This window comes from Empidonax traillii, unplaced genomic scaffold (genome assembly GCF_003031625.1).
Source record: "Empidonax traillii isolate 1590-97213 ecotype Southwest subspecies unplaced genomic scaffold, ASM303162v1 scaffold680:size346369, whole genome shotgun sequence".
Lineage (NCBI taxonomy): Eukaryota > Metazoa > Chordata > Aves > Passeriformes > Tyrannidae > Empidonax > Empidonax traillii.
In genome coordinates this window covers 257,185-280,957 of record NW_020955873.1, presented here as the reverse complement: position 1 = coordinate 280,957, position 23,773 = coordinate 257,185, and the positions used below count along the sequence as shown (strand labels likewise).

General features: G+C 57.7%; 1 protein-coding gene across 2 annotated transcripts; it reads right to left on the bottom strand.

Moving 5' to 3' along the window:
• Positions 1 to 5,420: 5,420 nt before the first annotated feature.
• Positions 5,421 to 21,388, bottom strand: ANXA6 (annexin A6). Of its 2 annotated transcripts, XM_027899625.1 has the most exons (26): positions 21,269 to 21,388; positions 18,852 to 18,912; positions 16,212 to 16,296; positions 15,839 to 15,933; positions 15,568 to 15,681; positions 15,385 to 15,475; positions 15,203 to 15,282; positions 15,070 to 15,126; positions 14,795 to 14,888; positions 14,617 to 14,712; positions 14,301 to 14,359; positions 13,940 to 14,062; positions 13,671 to 13,729; positions 13,168 to 13,246; positions 12,205 to 12,286; positions 11,849 to 11,943; positions 11,324 to 11,437; positions 10,723 to 10,813; positions 10,185 to 10,264; positions 9,913 to 9,966; positions 8,580 to 8,597; positions 7,685 to 7,781; positions 7,313 to 7,408; positions 6,963 to 7,021; positions 6,093 to 6,215; positions 5,421 to 5,776 (listed from the first exon to the last, which is right to left on the bottom strand). In XM_027899625.1, the coding sequence occupies exons 2-26, from the start codon at positions 18,867 to 18,869 to the stop codon at positions 5,717 to 5,719; spliced, it is 2,019 nt and encodes a 672-aa protein (XP_027755426.1). In that variant the 5' UTR covers positions 18,870 to 18,912; positions 21,269 to 21,388; the 3' UTR covers positions 5,421 to 5,716. The 2 variants fall into 2 exon arrangements, with proteins under 2 accessions (XP_027755426.1, XP_027755427.1); XM_027899626.1 differs by lacking the exon at positions 8,580 to 8,597.
• Between the last annotated feature and the right edge of the window lie 2,385 nt (positions 21,389 to 23,773).

Here is a 23,773-nt window from a genome sequence, read left to right as displayed (position 1 = left end):
TTTCCCCACGAAAATATCATCGTGCTACTCACCTGGTCAGGTTGTGGAAGGGCTTGGGGGGAGGGTGAGAGCCCTTCGGACCAGGAGCTCTGCAGCTGCAATCTCCAAATGCAGGAAGGCCGGCCCAGCTGAGCGTACTTTTAGGCATGGAGAAGGGGAATTCCCCATGATGGAGGTCCCAGACAGCCTGTGTGTGGTTTTGATAGGGAGCCAGGCACCACTTAAAGGGCTCTCCTGTGCCGTTCCTCCCAGGGGCCGCAAGTTGTGTCAGGTATTAGTCAGCAAAAGTGGGGGGGGGCTGTTGTGGAGGCTGTGATTCACTTTTGGGCAACTGAAGAGCCTCGTTACATCATTCCCCTTGCCTGGTTTCTGAGCAACTTCACTGGGTTTGCAAACATGTTGTGTTTCTCCTCAGGGAAACTGCTGTGTCTTGCAAGAGGCACTGTCCTTGTCCCGTGTGTGTTTCCATCCCATCCTCATCCATCTCTGGAGTCAGAACAGGATGCATCTTCCTGGGGGAGCAGGAAAGAGCTGTCTCTGCTAGGGGAGCCAGACAGACGATGGTATGCCTGGATTGCAGGTAATCCCTGGAAACCATCCACCAGGAGAACTGATGGTCAGAACCAAGGCTGGAGCCAGCTGGTGCTGTAGTAAACACCAAGGATTTAAATGGTTTTATTTTATAGAGGCTGATTCCAGCTCCCCATCTCTTTGCCAGCAGGTACAGTTGTACCTGGAAGGGTGTTTGGTCTGCCCTTGCCAAGTGTGAAATGCAAGGCCTGAGGAGTGCCCAGCTTTAGTCTGTTTGGTGGCAGGAGTGGGGGTGCTGGGCAGGAGGGTGGGGAGCTGTAGGTCCAGGATCTGCCTGCAGCCTGAGAACCGCTGGAAGTGGTCACTTCATGGCATCCTCTCACCCGGTGCCTCTCCACCTCTCTAGCCAGCTGCTCCGTGTATTTTTACCTGAGGTTGCCAGCTTGGGCTGGCCCAAACACCAGGATGAATCTCACTATGAAAATGAAAGGCTCTTGGTCCTGTTGATCCTTCCTCATTCCTTTGGTCCTGTCATGCTCCCAGGGGACAAAACTCCCCTGATGGCATCTGCGGTTCATGAGCACGCCTGTGTGGCTGTGAGAACGTGTTCACAGCTGACACTTTGACGTAGTAGGGTTTTTTTGGGCACAGAGAGTTGGGTTCAGCACCTTCAGTGTCAGCTCACTTACGTGAAGGTGCCTTGATCGCTGCTATGTTGTGGGAGACAGGGTGAGAAGGAGCACAGGCTGAGGATGGGGATGGTGGAACTCCCCTGTCCTCAGCTCCTGTTTGTTTCACATCAGGTGTAGCTTCCTTCAAGTTGATCCCATTGCAGAGTGAGCAGGGTGGCCCCAGTGGTGTGAATCCGAAGTGGAACTGACCCAGCAGCCCCAGTTGCCCGGTAAATCCCTGGTGCTGCTGGTGCTGCCGGGCAAACGGAGCACACTTGAACACTAATGAGGCGACAGGGCCAGCCAGGATGTTGTGGCCATGCCAGGAGCTGGCCCTGGAGCAAGGCAGGAGCAGAGCAGGCAGCGGGTATGGGTCCCTCTTGGCATCAACACCTGGGACCCGCCTGTGCCGCCCTGGTTGGACGTGTCCCGGTGCTGTGGCAGCAAAAGGAAGCAGAAGGCCCATAGTGGCGCTTTGAGAGCGAGGAGGAAGCTCTGGCTACAGGAGGGGATTTCCAGAACATTGTGATCTGCTGCCTATGCAAATCAGGAACTCAAATTAACCTGGCAGGATGGGAGGGCTCTGGGATGGAGGGCAAGGGAGAGGCAGGGGAGGGAGCCTGGGAGACTGCTGCTGGGAGAGGGCAGGAGGGAGCATGGATTGGGGTAGGACAGAGGGGAGGCACTGGGAGCAATCCTGCTCCAGCAGTATGCTGCTTTCACAGGGGATTGGATCACACCCCGGCTTTTTAGGGATGCTGGGCTGCTTTTGCTTTGCTGGGTTTACCCTCTCACCGAAGGAGACCTCCCTTCTCCCTCTGTCTCTGGTGTTGAGGCAGAGCTCAGTGTCACCCACGTAGCAGATCACCCCTCCTACCATCCTCCCTCTCCCTCCTCCACAGTCACGGGGGGGGGGGGTTATGGTGGGACCTGGTGCTGTCCCACAGTGGATACACCAAGAACTGTGAGAACTGGGCCTGGAAGTGCTCAGAGGATTTCCTTGCATGCCTTAAGCTTTGAATCATTTGGAGTTCCAATGTACAAAATCAACAACAGGCACAGAGGGGATTTTCCCCTCTTCCTCTCTCCGCGGGCTGTGTCTCATCCAATTTCAATGCCTGAGAAAAGGGCTCAGCAGCAATCATCATGTCCTGTACAGCTGTTCCAGGGATGATGGTGTGAGGAGAGCAGCTCTGTAGAGCTCAGCCATTTCCCCAGCCTTAGCTCACTGTGGGGATCAGGCTGAACAGTGGATATGAGAGACAAGGCTGCTTCTTCCTCCTTGGAATTAGGAAGACAAAGAGCTAGAGAAGAAACCTCTGCTGGCTCCCAAGACTGAATATTGTGTTTCTCTCTCCTGGGGAAAGGGGAGGATGGCAGGTGGGATGGAAGTGGCTCACACTGTGCCAGGGACCAAGATCAATATCCCGTCTTGTCTCCACACCAGACATGGCTCCTCCCAGGGGCTGGTAGCGAAGAGGATCTGCAGTGGCCTCTGGAGCTGAGTCAGAGAAGAGGTCCGTCCCTCTGCAAACCAAACATGGGCTCGTGGGGTTTTCTGGGTGTTGCAACCTGTGAAATCTGGCCTTTGCTCTGCCTGGAAGCGAGCCCTTGCCCCTGACATTGCTTGTCAATGTGCAAAGCGTAAATCCCAGACTTTTCCCTGCACAGCCTTGAAGGCTGAAGTGTGGATGGCCAGCACAGACCCACCTCCAGCCCTTACCTTGCTCACAACCTTGTTAATTCTTCCCCTTTCTTCTGCCCATCGTTTTGTCCTCTCCTTTGCTTTCCTAGTCTTTTTCGAACTGCTCACATCCTTGTTGATCACAGAAGTTAGGCATGAGATTTGTCAACCAATTGCTCTCAGATTGGGTGGGTTGGAGCCAGCGGATGCAGCAGAGATGTTCTTGGAGAGTGGTGCTGTGAAGTGTATTTTCTCTGGAAACTGGAATGCTACAGGGATGCAACTGCTTTGTCTGAAGGCTCTATGACCTGCCCATGTATGGAGGACTTCATGGGTAAAACAGTCCTCACTCAGGGAATTTTTACCTAATTTATTGTCAATTAATACTAATTGCTAGTGAGTGATTTGGACTTTAAACTAAACAAGTTCTCTTTCTTCCCCAGGCTTGGCTTGGGCCAAAAATATTATTACTTCTTCCTCAATTCAGTGGTCCTTGTTTCACTGCAGGTTACACTCATTCCATGATGGAAGTGCCCCAGGCACAGAGTGAGTCCCAGAGGCCATGCCAGTGCTTCCCAAGATCCCTTCACCCTCCTGGCATTGCCTGGGGGTGGGCAACTCCACTGAGCTCAGGCCAGTTTGTCGTTCTCCCTTGTAGGGCAGCCCCAGGTGTGTTGTCAACCCCAGCATGGGGCGGGTGCTGAAATCGCCCGTGCTCAAATTGGGTACTGACTGTGCTTGAGTGTTTGCAGCGATTAAAATGCCACTGGCTGGTTTTGCTCCAGCTGTAGCCACTGCTGCTGGAGATGGATACTACAGCACTGAGGCAAGATAGAGGCTTTTTGGCAGCAGGACTTTTCTAGGAGAGGGAGTTGCTCCAAGGAGACAACCTTTCCTCTCCCTCCCTGTCCCCAAACGCTGTGTGACTCTGCTATCTCGTCTGCATCGTAGGAGCAGCTGGCAGAGGGTGCCAGGGAAATTCCTGGCCTTGGGACTGGAGTGCTGTGGTCAGCCAGGCTTTCTGGCGTTGGCATCGTGCTGAGCTGGGCTGGGGACTCGCCCTGAGGGGCTGGCTTGTCTCACTTGTGGTCCTGTGCCACTCCAAGACAGCCGGGCTGTGGGTGATATGATCTCTGGTCGTAGGCTTACAGCCAGAAAATTCACCAGAGTGTTTACACCTGTGCCCAGGAAACACACCCCTCTGTACATACCCCAGGAGCATCTGTTTTGGCAACAGGAAGGAGGCAGATAATGGCTCATGTGTTGTGGTCCTGTGCTAACACTGAGCAGGTTTTACCCCTGCTCTGGAGGAACAGGGCTCCACTGGCCCAAATCTGGCTCTCCCAGGGGTGATGGGATGTCTCCCAAGCCTCAGAACTTCCTCAGGCATTGCAGCTGGGTCTGTGAGCCCTGTTCCCAGAGGCAGGGAGGTGGCCAGCTCTGCTCCCTGAAGTCTCTGTGCCATCCCTGATCTGCAGGAGCCTTGTGCCTCTGCTGCAAAGCTTGGAGCTGCAGTGCAGAGCTGCAGGAAGAGACGGGCAGATGAACATCGGGGTTACATCCTCCCTTCAGAACATCTTCTGCAGCTGCTTGGAGTCTTTGCAGCAGGTTTTCTGGCCAAGCAGGTGACCTGTAGGCTGCTGCAGGCATGGGGTGTGTTCAGCCCCCCAGATGCTGCCTGGACAGGGCTGCCCATTCCTACTTACACACAGGGGCAAGACAGAGGAGCCCAGATCCCTTTGGGGAAGGTGAAAAAGCTTCAGCCAGGCTGTTTTCCCTCAAGAATGGCGGGGGGGGGGGCGGAAAACAAGGGGACATTTTACAGGAAGACATCAAGGGAATTTTCAGTGGGATAACACCCAGCTGAGTTGTTTCAGCTTCCCTGGTTTGTTTCTACATGTTGTTGCTTCTCAACCTTGGCTGGTTTTGAAGTGTTGTAATAATATTGTGTTATTATTCCGAACACTGCTTTGATATTTTGAAGGTGAAGCTTTCCTCACCCAGCTGTTCTGAGGAGAACTTGGGTATTCACGACTTTTTGTTCTGGCTTGGAAACAATTGAAAGTGCTGGAATTTCCCGCTTTTGGAAATTCCAGTTCTTTTCTCCCGTCTGCTGGGGGAAGTGCAAAACAAACTGTTTGGGGGTGTAGCCTTTATGGCATGTGCCTTTCGACTGCTTCTTCAGCAGCTTGAAAGCACAGGAAACCGCGTGCGAGGACGGATGGATGCCATCAAGTCTGATTTGTATCTCTGGTTTATGAAAGCATCATCCACACAGCGGCACGAACGCTGCCGGGGATTTTCAGAGGCATGAAATGAAGCTCTTGGTGAAATCCCTGTGCTGCTGCCAGCCCCGTGTGCATTTTCAGCCCCTTTCTCAGCAGCAGTGTTGCTCAGAGGGGCTTTGGGTCTCATCAGAGCCCTCCCTGGAGCTGGGGCAGGGCTCTTGCCCGAGTTTGCCTAGGGGAGCAAGGAAACACTAAGGCTCCTCAGTCCCACCCAAACCTGCCCCAATAAATCGACTGCTCTCGCCCCAGGGTCAGCAACAATAAGGTTTTATTAATCAGATTTTGAAATTGTCTTTTCAATCTGGGTATATTCCTAGGTTAGTGGCAGGTTTGGGTACGAATTGTTTCGCTTCAAGACAATCCCCCTAACCAGACCCCTCTGCTCCCCTCCCCGAGACTCCCCTGCTTGCAATGTGGTGCCGCTGTCCAGCGCAAAGTGAGTCGTCCTGTGCAGGGAACTGAGCGTCCCCCGAAGCTGCGGTGACATCAAGGCGGTGGGTGGGTGCTGGCTCAGACAACGAAGAAGGGACCCCCGCTGCCGCCTAGTCCTCCCCCCCACACAGGGCCAGCAGAGCCTTGCGGTAGTCGCCAGACGTGTCCTTCTGCAAGAGGGAGACCCCGTGTCAGGGAAATGGCCCTGGGGAAGCCCAGTTCGAGGTGCTGGGCACAGGGAAGGCACAGCTCCATGTGTAGGCCACCCTGCAGGTTATCTGTGCAGCACTGGAAGATGTCAGCACATCCCCTCTACAGCCAGACCGGCCACCACCGAGCCTGGTGGGGGGAGGTTCCCCCTCCCCAGGTGATGCTCAGCCCTTGTGCCACTCAGGGCAGCACTCACAGCGTGGGTCCCTTCAGGGCTTGGGGCCGGGGCTCAGCCCCCCAGTGATGAGCTGGGGAGGGATGTCCCTCTCCCCTCACCTCAATCATGTGGTGCAGCGATCTGTCGAACAGGTCTATGAACTCGCCCCGGATGTTGAGCAGGTCAATCTCGCTCCGGGAAATCATAATCCGGGTCAGGGTCCTCTCATCTGTGCCGGCACCCTGCAAGGAGGAGCTTGAATAAATAACCCTGCAGGGACTGGGGCTCACAGATCCACCTGGCATCTCTAGCACAGTCCAAACTGTGGATCAGGTCCACAGGAGGGCGACAAAAATGATCAAAGGGCTGGAACACCACTCCTACAAGGAAAGGCTGAGGCAGTTGGGGTTGTTCAGCCTAAATAAGAGAAGGCTTTGGGGAGACCTTATTGCACTCTTTCAGTACTTATCAAGGGGGCTTAAAAAAGATAGGGACAGACTTTTTATCAGGGTCTGCAGTGACAGAACAAGGCATGATGGTTTTAAAGTAAAAGAGGGAAGATTTCAGACTAGATATAATGAAGAAATTTTTTGCAATGAAGGTGGTGAAACTGGCACAAGTTGCCCAGAAAGGCCTATCCCTGGAAACATTCCAAGCCAGGCTGGATGGAGCCCTGAGCAGTCTGGCCTACTTGAAGATGTCCCTACTTATTTCAGGGGTTTGGACTAGATGGCCTTTAAAGGTCCCTCCCTACCCAAACTGTTCTGTGATGTCTCCTTGGACATACGCTGGACTTGCTTCTGGCACGGCACCAGCCTGACACATCTCCTGCTGTCCCCAGGTATTGGTTTGAACTCAGCCCTGCCCTACTCCCCTCAGGGACAGCCAGGGGACAAACCCCACCCCTGCCATGGGATCACTGAGTCCCAAAGGATGTCTGCCCAGCACAGCCCTCTCCTCAGCCCAGCCCCAGGAGAGCCTGTCCGCACCTTCATGGACTTGTAGAGCTTGTCAGCGAAGAAGGCCGGCTTGTTCTTCACGCTCCGGACTGCAACACACAGAGGGCAGGGAAAGTGGGCTCGTGGCACCCAGGGGACATGTCACAGCAAGCAGCTGTGCCACCCACTGGGTCAGCTACGAGCCCTCCTTGGTACAATGGTGCAGGCTTGGCCCCATAGTAGGATGCCCTATAAATGCCTCAACCCCACACCACACTGGGAGTCTCCATGGCCCAAAGGCAGCAGGGATCCGCCACCACGTTGCCTGGGCAGAGGCAGGCAAAGGGGCTGCCTGCCCTGCAGGGAGCCCTGCCCTGAGGGAACACCCGCCGGGCACTGACCAATGGCCACGAAGGCGTCCCTCACATCTCCCGACATCCGCTTCTTGATGGCGTGCTCCACGTCGTGGTTGGTCATTTTGATGAACTCCTGGAACACTGGGGAAGGGGGAGAGGAAAGGGTCACTGCCAAGCCACTCCATTCCAGCCCCGGGCACCCAGGAGAGTCAGGCCTTAGCCATGGACCAGGTGGGACCAGAGCAGGCTTGGGTGACTTTAATAAGCCACCTCAAATGCCAAACCATCTCTTCCCAATGTCTTATCCCCACCACTGCTGGGGAAACAGGGGTCAACCTCAGCCCCGGGGAGACCCCCATCCCATCCAGCCCAAATTCAAGCTGAGGGTCCAGCTGCAGTGGAGAAAGGCAGTCCTACCTCTGCGGAGGTGGGGGTAGCTGCGGGTGCAGAGGATGCTGAGGAAGCGGGTCTCCAGGGAGTCACTGGAATCGTTGCTGGAGACATCAGCAAGTTTCTGGAAGAGCAACCAAGAGTGAAGAGGGAGGCAAGGGGATGGGTATGGCAGACAGGGACACAGATGTCAAACAGCTCTTCCTGGGACAGCCAGTCCTGACTGAACACCCTCTTGCAAAGAGGGTGGGCTCTTAGGAGCAGGAAAATGAGTTTTTTATTTTTCCCCAAAAAAGGCATTTTCTCTGCATGGATGTGAAGCTGCACATTCACACGTTACCTCTAAGAAAAACGTTTTCCAGTTTTTATGTAAAAAGCTTTGCAATGCTCATGATTTAAGACTTTTTTTGTCCTTCGAGGTGGGTGTTTTGGGGGTGACCAATACTGGAGAGGCAATTCAGAGCTGCCAAACACGGGAGCCATCCCTTCACCCTTGGCCACAGCAGTGCTGCCCATGGATGAAACAGCTGCCACCCTGCTGTGGGGCTCAGCGGGGGCATGTACTCATTGCACTTATTAGGCTGTTGCAGGAGAAAGTCACCCCTTCCCCATTTCCCACTTTTGGTGAGCCAGGGAGGCAAGCCCCGAGTCCCACGCTGCCAGGAACACAGGTCCTGCGTGCAGGCAACGGGCAGGATCAGTCCCCAAGGGCAGGAAGGTGCCCTCCTGCAGGTCCCATCTGTCCCCTTGTCTCCCACCCTGACGCAAGGACATCAGAGTCCCAAGCAAGTGAGCACAGGCCATGTGGTCAGAAGAGCCCAGTTTGTGGGGCTACAATTCCCAGCCCCAGCCCTGCACCCCAGGACCACAGCATTCCCTCAAACATGCAGAAGGGTGAGGAGCGAAAGGGCAGGGCACTCACCAGGGTCTCAGCAACAACCTGGTGGAGAGAGAGAGACAGGAAGACAACAGGGTCAAAAGGTGCTGCTCAGCCTTTATCCTTCCCTAGCAAAGCAAGGGAAGTCTAGCAAAATCCCTTAAAATTACCTGTCCCCACCTCCCCTGCTTCCCCATGAGCAGGACCTGTGTCCTCCTCCAGTTTGGCCTCTACACCAGTACCATGGGAGAGTGGTCTTTGGCCAAACAAAGTGAGCCCCCCACCCCTGGGGCTCGGGTGCCTGTTGCTCCTCAGGGAGCATCCTTGCCTAGCCCCAGGCTGGCTCCCATCAGCCTGCCCAGCTCTGCCAGGCGCAGGGAGAGGGATAAGGGGAAGGGCAGCTTTGCCGACAAAAGGCAGCGTTGGTGCCAGGTCAGGTGCCACCTGGCTGGCTTGTCCCTGTGCTTGTCATCCCTGGCTCTCTCTTTCTGTGCAGCAGGGCGAGGTTAGCAGCAGCACATGCAGCAGGGGCTCAGGCAGGGCATGGGCAGGGGTGCAGGCAGTGCATGGGCAGGGGTACAGGCAGCACGTGTGGCCGAGATGCAGGCAGTGCAGCATCCACTCCCTCTGCTGGCAGCAGCCCTGCTGGGAATGCTGTGGCTCTCTCCCATGCTTTGGAACATTCAGGACAGCACAGGCACAGGACAGACAAGCGAGAGCTCAGGTTTGACCCTGCTCAGAGCTTCCCAGCCACTTTCAGAAAAGACTTGGCCCAGAGGAGCAGGAGGTCAGAGCACACAGCCCGTGAGTCACAAGTCTTCTGGGATCAGGATTTGAGCCAGGAAATGGGTCCCCAACATCCCCCCTGCTCAGCCTTCCCCCTCTAGTCCTGTTTTGCCACAGCCCAGTAGAGATAAGGGAACAGTCTGGGGGCTGAGGCTGGGATTCTGGTGTGTCTAAGGCTTCAGGGGTGCCCCATGCACAACACACAGAGGCAGGTGGCTCCTGCAGACCAGCCCAAAGCTGCATTTGAAGCTCAAATACCAGATTTTAGTATCAGTATGTGTTACTGAACCTCAAAGTGGCAGCTATGAATAAGAAAGCGTGCAGTCCCCAGGTTGGGAGCTCCCTGGGGCTGCTCTCCTTGTTTACAGATTCCCTGTGAATGGAGCAGCAGAGTCCAGGGCATCAGGAATCAGGCCTGGAAGCTGTACCTCCAAAAGTATCACTTCACCTGGCATCTCCCACTGCAGTTTACAGAGACCCTGCCCCAGCAGCATTTGCTTCCCTGAGGATGCCGTTTCCAGACCAGGGGATGCAACATCCTCTTTTTTTGTTAATGCAGAGCCCATCAGAGCGCTGCCAATACAGGTCTTACCTTGGCATCTTCGTGGGCCTGTGTGAGGTTCTCTGGTGCTTCATCGCGGTTGCCCTGTGGTTGGATACAAACGTGGTTGGATACAAAAATCATGGAGCTGGGGAGAGGACATCTCCTGGGAGAGCCCCAAGTGAGGGGGTGGCAGACAGGGTCCAGCAGCACTGCCCAACCAGGCAGGGATGCTCTGCCTTCTCCATAGCCACCGTCCTTGCAGAGCCCCAGCACTGCCTGCGGGCAGGGAGGGGACAATTGCCAGGGAGAGCCACCCTTACCAGAGCCAGTGAGACAAGAATCCTCTTGAAATGCCCCGATGTGTCGGAGCTCAGGTCATCTTCCAGGCTCTTGTGGTAGGCTGTGGAGAAGGGATGGCTGAGCCCTGCATCCTGCCTGCAGCTCAGCTTCCCACCCAGCCGTGCCTTTTGGGCCCGTGGGACGGCAGTGGCATCCTCCAGCCCTTGCGTGGCTGAGGCAGATTACCCCATCTGCTGCTTTCAGGCCCAGGGAGGAGGGATCAGTTCTAATGCCCTGAGCATGAGCAGAGTCTCTTGCTCCAGGTGCTCTGGAGGAAATGGGATCATTGCAAAAGAGCTCTCAGAACAGGAGACATTGATGGCAGAGCTGGGGTATGTCACTGTGAGACTGAGAGAGGCCAGGACCAGCGCTCTGCTGGAGGGACTCTTAGACCTTCACAGCACCGACCCACGGAACCAGTCCAAACACAAAACTGCTGCCAAGGAGGGGCCTTGCACAGCATTATACATGGTTTGTGCCCAGGGCCTGGGTGCTCCCCACATCCCTCCCGTGCCGTACCTTCCTGATATGCCTCGTTGATAGCCCTGATCTCCTGGTTGTTCCGCGTGGCCATGATTTCGATGAGGACGCTCTCGTCTGTGCCGGCCCCCTGCAAGACAGTGGCATGGCAGATAGCTGCAGGTACCAGGACTGGATGGGGACACGGAGGCACTGCCCTGTGGTGCCAGGCAAGGAGGGGCTGCTCTAACCCCAGGGCAACCACATGCCAGAAGTTCATGTCCAGCAAATGTCCCCAAGGGCTGGTAGGAACCAACATGAAAGTGCCCAAGTACACTGATAGTGGGGTTCCAACTGGTGTGACTGGTGGGTAGTAGTGCCAGCTATTGGTTTGCCCCTACCCTGGCTCTCCTGTGGCTACAAGCTGGCTGAGCAGGCTGGGCTGCAAAGAGGCCAAACTGAGCTCCCAGCAGGTCTTGAGTGCAAACCAGGTCTTTGTCCTGGTGCTTTCTGCTCTTTCCTTCTGTACAGGAAACGAGAGCCTGGAGTGTGTGAAGCTGAGGGGCACTCACAGCCCTGGGCCACAGCCTGCAGGTGCAGCCACAGTGAAAACCGCCTCGACCTCCCGTGCTGGCACCGACACCAGCAGTGTGGCAATTACCTCCACAGCCTTCCTCAGCTGCTTGGCATCGTACTGCGCTGGTGTCATCATGAGCCCGAGGATCAGCTTGGCCAAGCTGCCTGACAGCTCGGATTTCAGGTCCGCCATCAGGTCCTGCAAAAGCGTTTGAGGGTTCAGTCCCCAGCTGCTTCCACGGGGATGGATTGGTTGAGGCAACACGGGTGAGAAAACAGGGGAGGAGAGTGTAGGGGTGGAAGGCCCTTGGGGTGGTTTAAGGTCACATTTTGGGGGTGGCTCCAGAGAGATCCTGGCTCTGGAATCCTCTAAACAGGATCAAGGATGGGGCAAGAGAAGGGGAAGGGATACCCTGCCTTGGGCTGGGGGGGCACCCAGAGTGGGAGGCTGGTGTGACAACTCTGCTTTCCTTGGGGGAGTCATGCCAGGGCACACAGGGATGCCTCAGCTGTCTGAGCAGGAATCCTTTCAGTGAGGGGCTGATCTCCACATGGGAGGAGGCAGGATATGGGCAGAAGGAGGGAGCAGGGTGGGATGGGGCCGCAGTACCCTTCCGTAGTGAGCTTTGTAAGCCTTTAGGATCTGCTGCCTCTGGGCGTTGCTCCTCTTGGTCACCACCTCGATGATGGCATCTTCATCTGTGCCTGCAATGACAGCAGTGATACTGGGGAGGGCTGAGGGGGCCTGCAGAGCCACACTGTGTCACCGTGTCACCCCAATCATGAGCTCATTGCCAATCCCCACAAACTGGGCAGGTGTGGAAGGGAGAGCTCCCACAGCTCCAAAACCATCTCTCTTGTCTCCCTGAGGCTTCCATGCAGCCCTGCTTGGGCTAGCATGGATTTTCTGCCCTAGGAGTTGTTGAGGAGCAACAGGAAGGGGCTGAACTCACGGTCCCCACTTACCCAGGCCCTTCATCGCCTTCCTCAGCACCTGGGCATCCCCATCGTCATTGAAGTCTCCTGCGGGCTGCACGGTTCCTCGCAGCTGTGGATGCACAGAGGGGTTTAGATTCATCCCTGAGATGGGAGGGAGGGAGGGAGAGAGGGAGGGAAGGAGAGAGGGAAGGAGATGGAGAGAGGGAGGAAAGGTGCCACCCGGCAAGCTGAGGCCAAAGCAAGTCAAGTGTTAGTGCAAGCACCTGGGGCTCAGTGAGGATGTCCCCACCCCTGTCACCCCTTCCATTAAGGGGCAAACCATAGCCAGGCCAGCAAAGAGCAGGAAGAAGACAGCAACAGACAGTCCCTGCAGTCTCAGTGTCCTGCTCTGTGTCACACCTGCCTCCCCTAGCACTGGGACACCTCAGCCTGGGCTGGTCACATCCCTGAGAGCCAGAAGAGGAGTCGCTGAAGGGGTGCCCTCTCCTGCTCTGTGATTCTACCCTCCTGTGTCCTTACAGCTCTGAACATGTCTCCATTCTCCTTGCACATAGGCCTCAGGGTGTCTTTTCTGCACATCCCAAAGCACCCTTTTGTGGGTGCCTCCAGCTGCATGCAGGGTGCTGGCTCCTCATGGCACGGCCGTGCCCTGGCCAGCCCTGGGCTGCCCGAGGGAGCAGGAGGTTTCTGGTGGGCACTGAAGCCAGGGCTGCACGTGATGCATTTCACAGACATGCAGGACCCACAGCCCCGATAGAGGAAGGCCTCAGAGAGAGGAAGGGGTTAGTGGAGCCCATGGGGGGCGGCCAGCCCTGCCAGGGTTGCATCCTGCCAACCTCATACCCCAAAACCAGAGAACGGCATCGAGAGAGGAGTGAGAGTCAGAGCAGAGCTGAGGGGCTGGCCGTGCCCCATGGCAGAGAGGAGCAGCCAGGGGTCCCAAGCCGGCAGGCAGCAGAGAGAGAGTACAGGGGGGCTGAGGGTTCTGACCTCTACTTTGGCCACCGCACTAAGCTCCCACATCCGATAGGCCACCTGCGCCGCCTCGGGGAAGAACTCACCTGCAGCACTGCAACGGGAGGGCAAGGACAGGGGACAGTGAGCCATGGGGGCCCCACACCCACCAGCAGCCCCACCTCATTCTGTTATGCCCCTCTACAAGGGGCGTTTTGTATCCGCTGGGTGCCGGGCATGGGGCAGGAGCCAGGTGCTTGCTGTGGGGCTGGGTGGGTGGGAACGGGGGGAAATGGGTGGTGAATCCCACAGCGGAGCATCCTCCCTCCAGGGTTTTGTCCCTGCCTTGTGGAGCTCCCACATGCCAAGAACAGACCATGGCACCGTGGCTGGTCATGCTGAGGGGCCACGGGGCCCCCTGTGCTGCTGTTCCTGCGGGTGCTGCTGGTCCAGGCGCTCCACCAGGCTCTGACCCAGAGGTTGGTACCCAGCACCAAGGGGATGAAGAGGGACAAACAGGGGGTAACAGGTGGTCTTACTCGTCGTCCCCTCCGCACAGCTTCAGCAGGGCCTTCTTGTACTCCCCGGAGGTGTCCTCCTGGAAAGGCGGATGGAGATGGAGAACCATCCAGGTAGGGCCAATGGGATGGGCTCATGGAGAGGGCTCTCCCTGAGCCTTGTCCTCAGAGATGGACACCTGACACAGGGTGTCTGGGGAGGGGGCTCAGCCCCCCCAGGGGTGCTGGCATCACAAGGGAGGCAGCACTAGCAGCTGCTTGGAGGGTGACTGGGGATCCCCAGCACTTACCTTTATCATGTTGTAGAGAGATTTCTCATACTTGGTCCTGAACACCTCCCGGATGTCCAGCATGTCGATCTCACTGCGGGACACCATGATGCGGATCAGGGTGTTGTCTCTTGTGCCCAGCCCCTGCAATGGAGGAACCCATTACAAACAACCCTGTTCAACCCACCTCTATTCAATTTCTACCCAGCCCTGGATCTGAAGGAATAACTCCTTCGGAGGGAAGAGCAGAGACCCCAGGTCACATAGGTCCTGTCTTCATGGACCCTGCTCTCCAGAAGCACCCCATGGTAGGGGGGCCCTCCTCTGGCCAACTCCCCTCAACGCTGTGGAGCACCCTGTGGAGAAGGGGCGATTCACTCACCTTCATGGCCTTGTAGAGCCTTTCAGCAAAATATTCTGCTGTGCTTCTGACGCACTTCACTGCGGGGAAAGTGAGGCATGGTGAGGGATGCCAGCACCCAGCTTCACCAGTGCCCCCAGAGCCCTCAGCCTCTGAGCACCCACAACCCTTGGGAACCACATTCAGCATGCCCATCCACCCTGAAGGAGCCTCCCTGAGCTCCCTAAAACCAGGTACAGCCACAGCCCTGACCTTGCTGGCCCTGTTGCTGAGCCCTCCCACTCCAGCAAGGCCACTGACATGTTTTTGCAGCATCCCCACTCAGGGAGTGGCTTACCCACGGCCAGCATCAGCTTCTCAAAGTCACCAGAGAGCTCTCCCCGGATGCTCCTCTCAATTGGCTTCCCAGCAATCTTCAGATATTCGTCAAAGACTGTGGGATGAGAGCAAGGCAATGCCTGGAGAAGCTGACAAGATACCTTCAAGCCCACTCTGAGCTTGCAGGAGATGCTCACCCAAGCGGAGATGCTGCTTGCTCCTCCGGCCGAGGATGTAGATGAACTGGGCCTCATCCGTGCCCCATTTCAGCTCACCAGCTTCCAGCAGGTCCTTGTGAGATGGGGAGGGTGGCACAGCCCCAGTCAGGGTGTTGCTAATGTGGGGCTCTGCCCATGCATGGGTGCTCTTGGCACCCACCCGCCTTCCGCAGGCCCAAATCCAGATGATCCCAGTACCACCAGCCCTGTCCCTGCCCAGATGCCACCTGTCACAGCAACCTGCCAAGCCTCACCTTGGCATCCTGCTCCACCAGGTCCTCGCTCACCACATCGTCCTCCTCCCTGGCGCCCTGTGGGACAAGGACGGGCTCAGCCCCGCAGGGCACAGGCACCCACCACCTACAGACACTGGACAGACGGACATACCTGAAGCAGGACAACGAGCATCTTCTTGAAGTGGCCTGATGTGTCTCCAACAATGTCAGCTTCCAGGTCTCTCTCATAGGCTGGTGGAAGAGGGAGAAGTCAGGGCCTAGAAAGCTGGATCCCTTCCCCTCTGCCCTTGCCAAGGGGGCACAGGGCAGCCCCTGCCCCTGCCCAGCCCTCACCATCTTTGTAGGCAGCCACCAGGTCGTGGATCTCCTGGTTGGTGCGGGAGGCAAGGATCTCGATGAGGCACTTCTCATCTGTGCCGATGCCCTGTGGGCAGAGACACAGCCCCATGAGCAGTGGGGCTGGCTGGGGGGTCCTTGGAGGGTCCCCGGGGGGAGGGGGGGTTGCCCACGCCTTACCGCGATGGCATCTTTGATCTCCTTGGCATCACTGTAAGCCGGGGGCCGCATCAGGCTCACGATCAGCCGCTCAAACTTCCCTGTCAGCTCATACTTGAGGTCTGCAATGAGGTCCTGGTGCAGGGGGAGAAAGGGGCTGGGGGACCCTTTGCTCCACAGCACCTCTGAGTGGGTCCAGGGAGCGGTGGGTCCCTGCGTGGGCTGGTTGGTGGCAGCCACGGCCACCCGTGTCTGCAGTGGGAGCACAGACCAGGAGTGTTCCTGCCATTACCTTCCCATAGAGGGACTTGTAGGCTTGGCAGATCTCCACTCGCTGCTTGTTGCTTCTGGATGTGATGAGGTCAAGGATGGCCTCCTTGTCACTGCCTGCGGGGAGAGCCAGAAGTCATGGATAGCCCACCACAGCTGGGCTCATCACAGCCATCCTGCCATGCCCAAAGCTGCTTTGGAGTCGGGGCTGGGAGGAAAAGCAGGTCCAAGCTGTCTCCAGGGAGGAAAGGGAACCAGGAGAGCTTTAGCACACTGCTAAAGCAGACAGCTGAGAGGGCGGGTGCTGAAGGACGCCCAGCCATGCAAGGGTCAACCGAAGGAACAGAGGACACCAAGGGTGGCCCCGGGGTGACAGTCTGAAGGAGTGTCCATACCAAATCCCTTCATGGCATTGTACAAGGCTTCTGCATCCTGGTTGGCGTCAAAGCCTTGGAAATCCTTCACTGAGCCCCTGTAGACCTATGGGAAAGGAGGCAAGAAGGTACAAGGGGAAGGAGCAGCCCCAGCGGGATGGGGGAAGGAGAAGTTGAAGCTGAGCAGGACTGAGGTGAGATCCGCTTCTGCTCAGGCTGCCCAAGGCCAAGCTCAGCCTCAAACATAAATACTTGTTCTTCTCTGCAGTTGTTTCCTGTTTGCTCTCCTGGCTGTATAAACTGTGTGCCAGGTCACGGGAATACATCCATGGCCTTCACTCTCATATCACTGTTTGCTGCTTGTGCCCGTGTTTAAGCCAGATACAGCCCCCTGCACCACACCAGCAGGAGCCAGGGGGTCTGTTGACAGGGTCCTTCAGCTCTTTCAGTTCCCTGCACCACCTTGAACAGAGGGTGGCAGGAAAAGGGGAGATCCTGAGGGAAGATTGGACACCCTGAATGCAGGGGAAGGCGCCCAAGGACCAGGGTGATCCCCCTGCAATGCAGCTAGGCTGAAGAGAGTTATCAGGGCTGGATTCAGAACTGTAAAGGAAATACTTTTCCACTGCCTGTTGCAAGCAGGGAACCCCTCTGGGTGCTGAGGATGTCCAAGCTTTGCATGGGGAGCCTGGGGGAGCCTGGGACTGGACTCTGAATGAGATCAGCACCACCCTGGGTGGAAGCAGATGTGAAACCAGCCTGCTCCCACATAAGGAACTGGGATGTATCCCCTACAGAGGCACAGGGTGGGAAGAAGCTGAGCAGCAGCATTTCCTTCGCGGTCTCGCTGGGGGTCAGAAGGGCTGGGAGCCAGGCTGAGCTGGGGCTGTCAGCTGTGTCAGCACTGGGAAACTGAGCATCCTCCCTTGGCTCTGCTTGTACCATGTGCCAGCTGGGTATGTGCATCTCCCTGGAATCACCTACTCAGGATCTGCTGCGTGGCTTCTTCAAGATCCCCAGGAGCTGTACAAAGGCCCAGGCCTGTTGCCAGCATGGGCATCTAAAGCCAACATGTCCTTAGAGAAGATGGACAGCCCCTGAGCCAGCAAGTGTCTCCAGGAATGAATTCAAGCAGATGGACAAGCAGAGCTCCATGCCCACAGCTCCCTGGGTCCCATCCCAGCACAACAGCTCTGCTGCACATCACCTCCAGCACCTTCAGAAACAAACCAGCCTCTGTAGCCACTTCTCCAGAGGGAAACTGGGCACGTCCCACAGGCCCTCTGAGGAGGAGCTGCTGGCGCTGGTGTCCCATGTGGAAGGGACCAAGAGGAGGCGCTGCCCTTTGAGGGAGCCTGGTGGGCACGGAACAGATCGTATTGCAGGTGATTCATCGGAAGAGCTGGATTTAGCCCCGCTTCCCGGCAGCTCCCAGACCCTTCCTGGCTTGGCACAAGCTGCTGCCACACACGTGTCTTGCTGAGATCTAAAGGAATTGCAAAGGAGGTGCCTGGAGGCAGCAGGAGTGAACAAGGGTGGCCAGAGGCTGCTGGGGTTGCACAGGTGCTGCTGGTGAGCCAAGATTTTGGGCCATGGTTAAATGGAAAGGGGGAGCAGGGCTGTGTTTCTGCTTCCTGCACCCTCCAAGCATGAGCTGCCCGCCTTGCCTCAGTGCTGCCCTGGCCAGGGCAAGGGAAACTGAGGCAGGAGCTCAGCACTGTGCATCACCCCATGCTCCCTGCATTCTCTGGGAATGAGCCCCAGGGAGGGGCAGAAACATCACTCGGGATGAAAACAGCATCCTGCCCACTGCATACTCTTCATACCCCCATCCTGCTTTCAATCCCCTGTTTCAGCTCCCATGGGCCTCCTGCCTCCCCTCCTCCAGCCTCTGAGTCATCCCGGCCCAGCCGGGACCTCCCAGCTAAAAATAAGCCACACTGGAGCCAGGAGGGTGGAAGCAAAATTCCCAGCATGGCTTCGCTCCCTCCCACCATTTGGCTGCTTGGGGTCCTGGACCACTGCAGGGGAATGTTCATCTGCACCTCAGTTTCTCCACCCAGAGCACTGCTCGGCTGGGCAGGAAGCTTCAGGTAATTGGGCTGGAGGAAACAATTGATTTCTCCAGGGAATAGAAAGCAGAGCAGAGAAGGGAGGCTCTGGGCTGGGACTCCTCCCCTGCCCAGGCTGTACCCCGCCAGCCACAGCTGCCCACCGAGGCAGGGTTTTCCACCCACGCCGAGATGTTTTCCTGGCTGTAAGGGAGCACCTGCTCACCCAGCTGCCACACTGCACCAGCCCTGGCTTGGAGTGGGAAGTAATCCAGGCTGGGGAGGGGGGAGAGGCCCAAGAGGGGCTGTATGCTTTGCAGGATCAGGCAGGATTTCTCTCCAGTGGAAGCCCAAATCCCCAGTGCAACATCTTTTCTCCCCATTCCACTGTGGTCCCAAAAGGATTTTTGCTCCTCGCTGTCCCTGCTCCCCAGCCCAGCACTTCCCCCATCTGCATCACATCCAGAGGCGGGAATGTAAACAGGCTCTGGGCAGCATCGTGTCCTTGCACGTCACCACCCTTGCTGCATGTTGGAGATACTGCCCCGGCTCTGGGGTCTGCCCTGTGGCACTCCAGTCCCCAGCCCTGCCATGTGGGGGTCACCCTTACCTTTCCTTTGGGTGCCATGGCTTCTGGAGCTGAAAGTCACTGGAGCGAGGGCAAGGAGGAGCTGTGGGAGGGAACAGAAAGGTCAGCGTGAGCCAAAGCCCCTCTGTGTGGGTTGTGTTAGTTAAGGGGGGGGTTGCTCCCGCCATGGGTGCAGGTGTGGTACCCACGGGAGGGCAATGCCAGGTACTGTGGGGAGGGTCAGGGAGAAGGGCTTCGCTGGCCACCCTGTGGTCACCAGAGCCTTTGGTATCTGGCACCGAGTTGGGGACCCCAAGGGCCAGGGGCAGTGCAGAGGGGCCCTGTGCAGCTTCCTGCCAGTGTCAAGAGAAACCGGAGGGGGGAAAAAAGTGCTGAATATGTGGAAATGGGCTGAGCATCCTCTGCAGGGCTGGCCCTTCCCACTGCACCCCGCAATGCTCCTTCTGCTCCCCTGCAGCCCCTAAGCCCTGGGGCCATCCCAGCTGCTGGGGACATCCCACTGCCACATGGTGCTGGGGCTGGGCAGCCCCCACGAGCTCCCACCAGCTTTTATCTGAGTTTCAGTGCAGCCATCAAGGCCACCATCAGTCCCACACATCCTGGAGCCCAGGAAACACAACTGGGTTTCCAGGGTAACGCGCAGGTTGTTTTCTAACACTGGCACCATTTATAGTTGCAACCCACTGCGGTGTGTGCTCTCCCCACCCTCCCAGAGAAAGCCCCCAGACAGCGCCATTTGCTCCGAGGAAGCTGGCAGAGGGAGAAAAACAGCTGGAAAATGGAGCCCGGCCATGAATGAACCGCTGAGCGTCAGCTGAGGCCAGCTATGAGGCACGGCCCCCTCCTTGCTCGCTCACCCTCCCTCTGAGACACGTTGCAGAAAAGCTCAAGGCAGAGCAGGGCCGCCCTGGGGGGATTTCTGACCCCAGACGAGTTTGGTTTCATGCCACAGAGCGAGCAGGAGAAATCACATGAAGTTCCCAGGCATGGCTGTGCATCCCTATGAGAGCAGTTGTGGAGTGGGAGACCCAACCCCGCAGCCACTGGCGTGGCTGAGACACCCCACTCGGGTGCAGGAAGCTTGTGGCACCCACGGGCATCCTTGCTGAGTGAAGGAAGTTTTGCAAGAAACCAAAGCTGCCTTCACCTCCCCTTCCCTTTTCAGCTGGGGAGCCTCGGTGACCCTTCACATGGCTCCTGGCTGGGGGAGAGCCCCCCACATGCCCCACACGCAGCGGGGCCGCACTGCGGCCGGGTGCTGGGTGGGTGCCAAGGGATCCCACCCCCACCCACGCAGCCTTTTAGTGCCACTCTGGAGCCTGTAGGTGAAGCTGCGTACCCTCCTGGGAGCAGAGAAATCCCACCGTGGCACAGCCCTCCTGCCTGGCTCCGGGTTCATGTGGCAGCTGGGCTGAGACCACCCAACTCATCTCAGCAGTGGAGGAGAATCGCCGACCACACCCAGTCCCGACCTGTCCTTGCAGTGCCCTGTCCCTGTCCCCCACTGCTGCCAACACCTCTGCAGAGGCTGGGGGAGCAGCCCTGCTAAGATTCCTGGACAAACACATGGCATCCACTGGGCAGTGAAACCTACAGTGAAACCCAGGGGCTGCAGTGCCCCGGCATGGAGGTACACCTCCTCCCCCAAACAGTGGAGAGGTTGGGGTTATGGGCCTCCCTGGACAAAAAGTGAGAAATCCTAACTTATGTTTACAGCCTTTGGAGAAGCCTCTGTCCCCCCAGCAGTGCAACCCTACGGCCTCTCCAAGGTCCCTGCCACGGCTTTGGGCTCAGGGGTGGCACCCCAGGAGCCCGACTGCCTTGTGGGTGTCCCCCCGCACAGAGGCCACAACACCCAGTGCCCCACCACACGTCCTGCCTGTGGGGAGCAAAGGGAGCTTCCCCAGGTTAAAAAAAACCCGCATCCGTCCTCCTGATGGGGCAAGGGAAGTCCCCTCACCCCACCCTTAAAATGCTCCCCTGCCCTTCTAGAGCTCCGGGTCTCTGGGGTGCCGGAGGGTGCATTTACCTGTGCAAAACCTGGCAGGTACCAAACTAGGGGGGATCCTCAGCTTGGATCCCAGCTGGAGGGATGGGTGTTTCCGCAGCCCCGGCAGCACCAAAGCGTGGACAAAAGCGCATCCTGGCCGGGACACACCCATGGGCCCCGCAGCAACGCCAGCGCACACCCCAAAAAACACTCGCCGGCAGCGCAGCCCCCCCTGGGGCCTTGTTAAAAAGGGAAGATTTTTCATAAAAAAGAAAAAAACAGGGATCCCCCTGCAGACGCTCCTTGGAGGGAGCCTCTGCTCGCACGGCTCACCGCCCAGCCTGGGCTTTCCAGGGCTTTCCTCCGCTCGCAGGAGGGTGGCTTTGGCACCTTCTGCTGCGGTGGGTTTGCAGACCCGCCCGTTCCCCCCCGCACCCCCGGCACTGACCGGCAGCACGGGGCCTGTCCGGGCTGTTCGCAGGAGCAGCCGCCGCTCTCGGGGTGTTCTTGTGGCCGAGCGCTCGTCCTTGGCCAGCAGCTGTTTCCTCGCGGCGAGACGGAGACGTCACTGCTCATGAGCCCTCCAGTCCCCGCCTGCCGTGGCAGCGGGGCCAGGGACACATCCCACACCCGCAGCCACGCCAGACCTCAGCCGGGTGCCCGCGGTGCGGGGGGACACGATGCCGCCCGCAGAAGCACCCTGCCCCTGCCCAGGTATGGGGAAGGGGGTCACCTGGCACAGCAGCCCCACCGGTGGGTGCAGGGGCCGTGTGCCAGCAGCGGTGACAGGCACGGTGCCAGGCCGGGCCGGTGATTGCACTTCAGCTGCGGAAATTTCATCTCCTTCCATCGCACCCCCCGCTGTAGTTTCCTGGTGAATGCCAGGGGCAGGGTTCCCCACTGCCTCCTGGGCTGGTCCTGTTGTCAGCCACATCCCCCCTTTCCTGGTCGTGGCTGGGAAATGTGCAGCCCTGACTCTGCAAGAGCTGGAGGAAGGAAGAATGGGGTGAGGTTGGCACCCCAGGACCTGCTGAAGAGGGAAAGTGCTGAGCGAGGCTCTGCAATGAGCATCCGTGGGGCAGGGCCAGAGCTGGCACAGGGAGCTGGTTTTCCCCCAAATCTTCCCTCCCGTGCTGCAGACACAGGGATGAGAGGACCTTGCAGCACAGCGTGGTTGCAGATGCAGGCTGAGCCTCTCCAGGATGCTCCTGTACCGCTGCCTGCAGTGCCCTGAGGCCATTTCCTTCCCTGCCTCACCCAGGCTAACCCACCTCTTTCTTTGCCACCACCCTTTGCACCAGCCAGCACAGAAGCTGCAGCAGGGCTGGAGGAGCTGTCAGGCCTCCCCAGGAGCCACGGGCAGTGGTGTCTGTGCTCTGGCTGACACCAGCAAGAGCAGATAAAACCAAGGGACCCCTGGAGATGCTGAAGGTTGCTGGTGTGTAACTTTTCAGGCATTCAAGTCCTGGTGGTACCCGCTGGCTTGAGCAGATTTCTGGGGCTGTGCGGCATCTGAGCTGCTCAGCCCTGCCTGTCCTGGGCAGCAGGGCCCCCAGGCTGGCTGTGACATACCTGAGGGCTGTGCTCCCCTGGAGGCAACCTGGGAGGGGGAGACCCTCATGGCCAGCTAGCACTGGCTGCTCCTTGGTGCCCTGTTTTTCCCTCAGGGCAATGTTCCCTTGGGCTGGCACTGATGTCTGGAGACCTTGCTCATGTGAGACAGCGTGGGTGACAAGCAGGGCTTTGTTCGCCCTGTGCTGTAGTATAGGACAAGAGCCCTGCTCTCCTCCCTGTGCCCCTGGCTGTGCCATGGTGTGCTGAGCCCCCCTGCCCCAGAGGTGTTAGCCCAGCAGCTCACGGGGTGCTCTGGGGACATGGGGCTGCCCCATGCAGGCAGGACAAGCCAGCCTTGTGGCTAGAGGGTACACCTATGCTTTAGATGCTCTGGATCCTTCCTTGCTTTGATCCTGTGTGGCTGGTGCTCCCTTCCTCTTTTCCTTGGAAGCTGAAAGCTAGAGGGTGTGCTGAACCACAGCTAAGAGGGTTTTTTCTGCAAATACTGTAAGCAGACTCAGTCTGAGTCTGACCTACAATAAAATCAAAGTTAGTTCTTCACCCCAAACACCATCTCTCAGCCTCAACTCAGAGCCCAGAGCTGGTCCTCTTCTCCCAAGAAGCTGATAATCAGCCAGGCCACATTGTTGCTTCCCCCATGGCCTCTCCCTGCCAGGAGCTGCCCTGCAGAACAGCCTTGTTGGTGCCCAAGGACACTCATGTGGCTTACTGGCCCCAAACAGCCTCACCTGGAACCCCCATCCTCACAGCCCTGTGCCTTCATTTAAGCCCAGCCCTTGACTTATCCCAGCTCTTGTTCACACTCTGCTGCTCACCCCCTGTGGGATGCACCCTGGCAGTGTCCAAATGCAGGCAGTCTCAGGACTTTAGTTCTGGAGCTACGGCTGCACATGCTGCTGCAAACATCCCATGGAGCTGGGTTTGTGCTCCTCTGCCTCACTGCTGCAGTCAACTCTGGGACCTGGTCACCTTCCTGTGTGTTCCCCAGGGGCATCTCAGCCTGGGTACGGTCATAGCTGTAGGTACATGCACCCCTGCACCCCAACTTGGCCACGTTTACGCTCCTTTCTGCCTGGATTTTTTCCAAAACCATCTCCACAGATGGAAAAGTGGGTCCTGGTGCGAGGGAGCGGAGAGAGAGGGAAGGGGTTCCCCCTTCCACCTGCCCAGGCAGCTTGGAGGAGCGAATCAAACTCCCTCAGTAATGCCCCTGAGCCTATTAGCATTGCAGGCTGTGTGTATGATTTGGACGGCATTGTGGGAAAAATATTTCTGCATAGATTTCCCATTGTGCAGCCCGGAGCGGTGGTCAGCAGGGGGAGGGCCAGGGCACTCCCAGAAGGGATTTAAGGGGAGAGTGTAAGGGGGCTGCCTGGTG

Coding starts and splice junctions, on each gene's coding strand:
- ANXA6 (XM_027899625.1), bottom strand. Junction 15,682..15,838: donor ACAAGTCCCTCTATGGGAAG/GTAATGGCAGGA, acceptor CCCCTGCACCAG/GACCTCATTGCAGACCTCAA. Junction 7,409..7,684: donor CTACCCCCACCTCCGCAGAG/GTAGGACTGCCT, acceptor CCCCTTCCCCAG/TGTTCCAGGAGTTCATCAAA.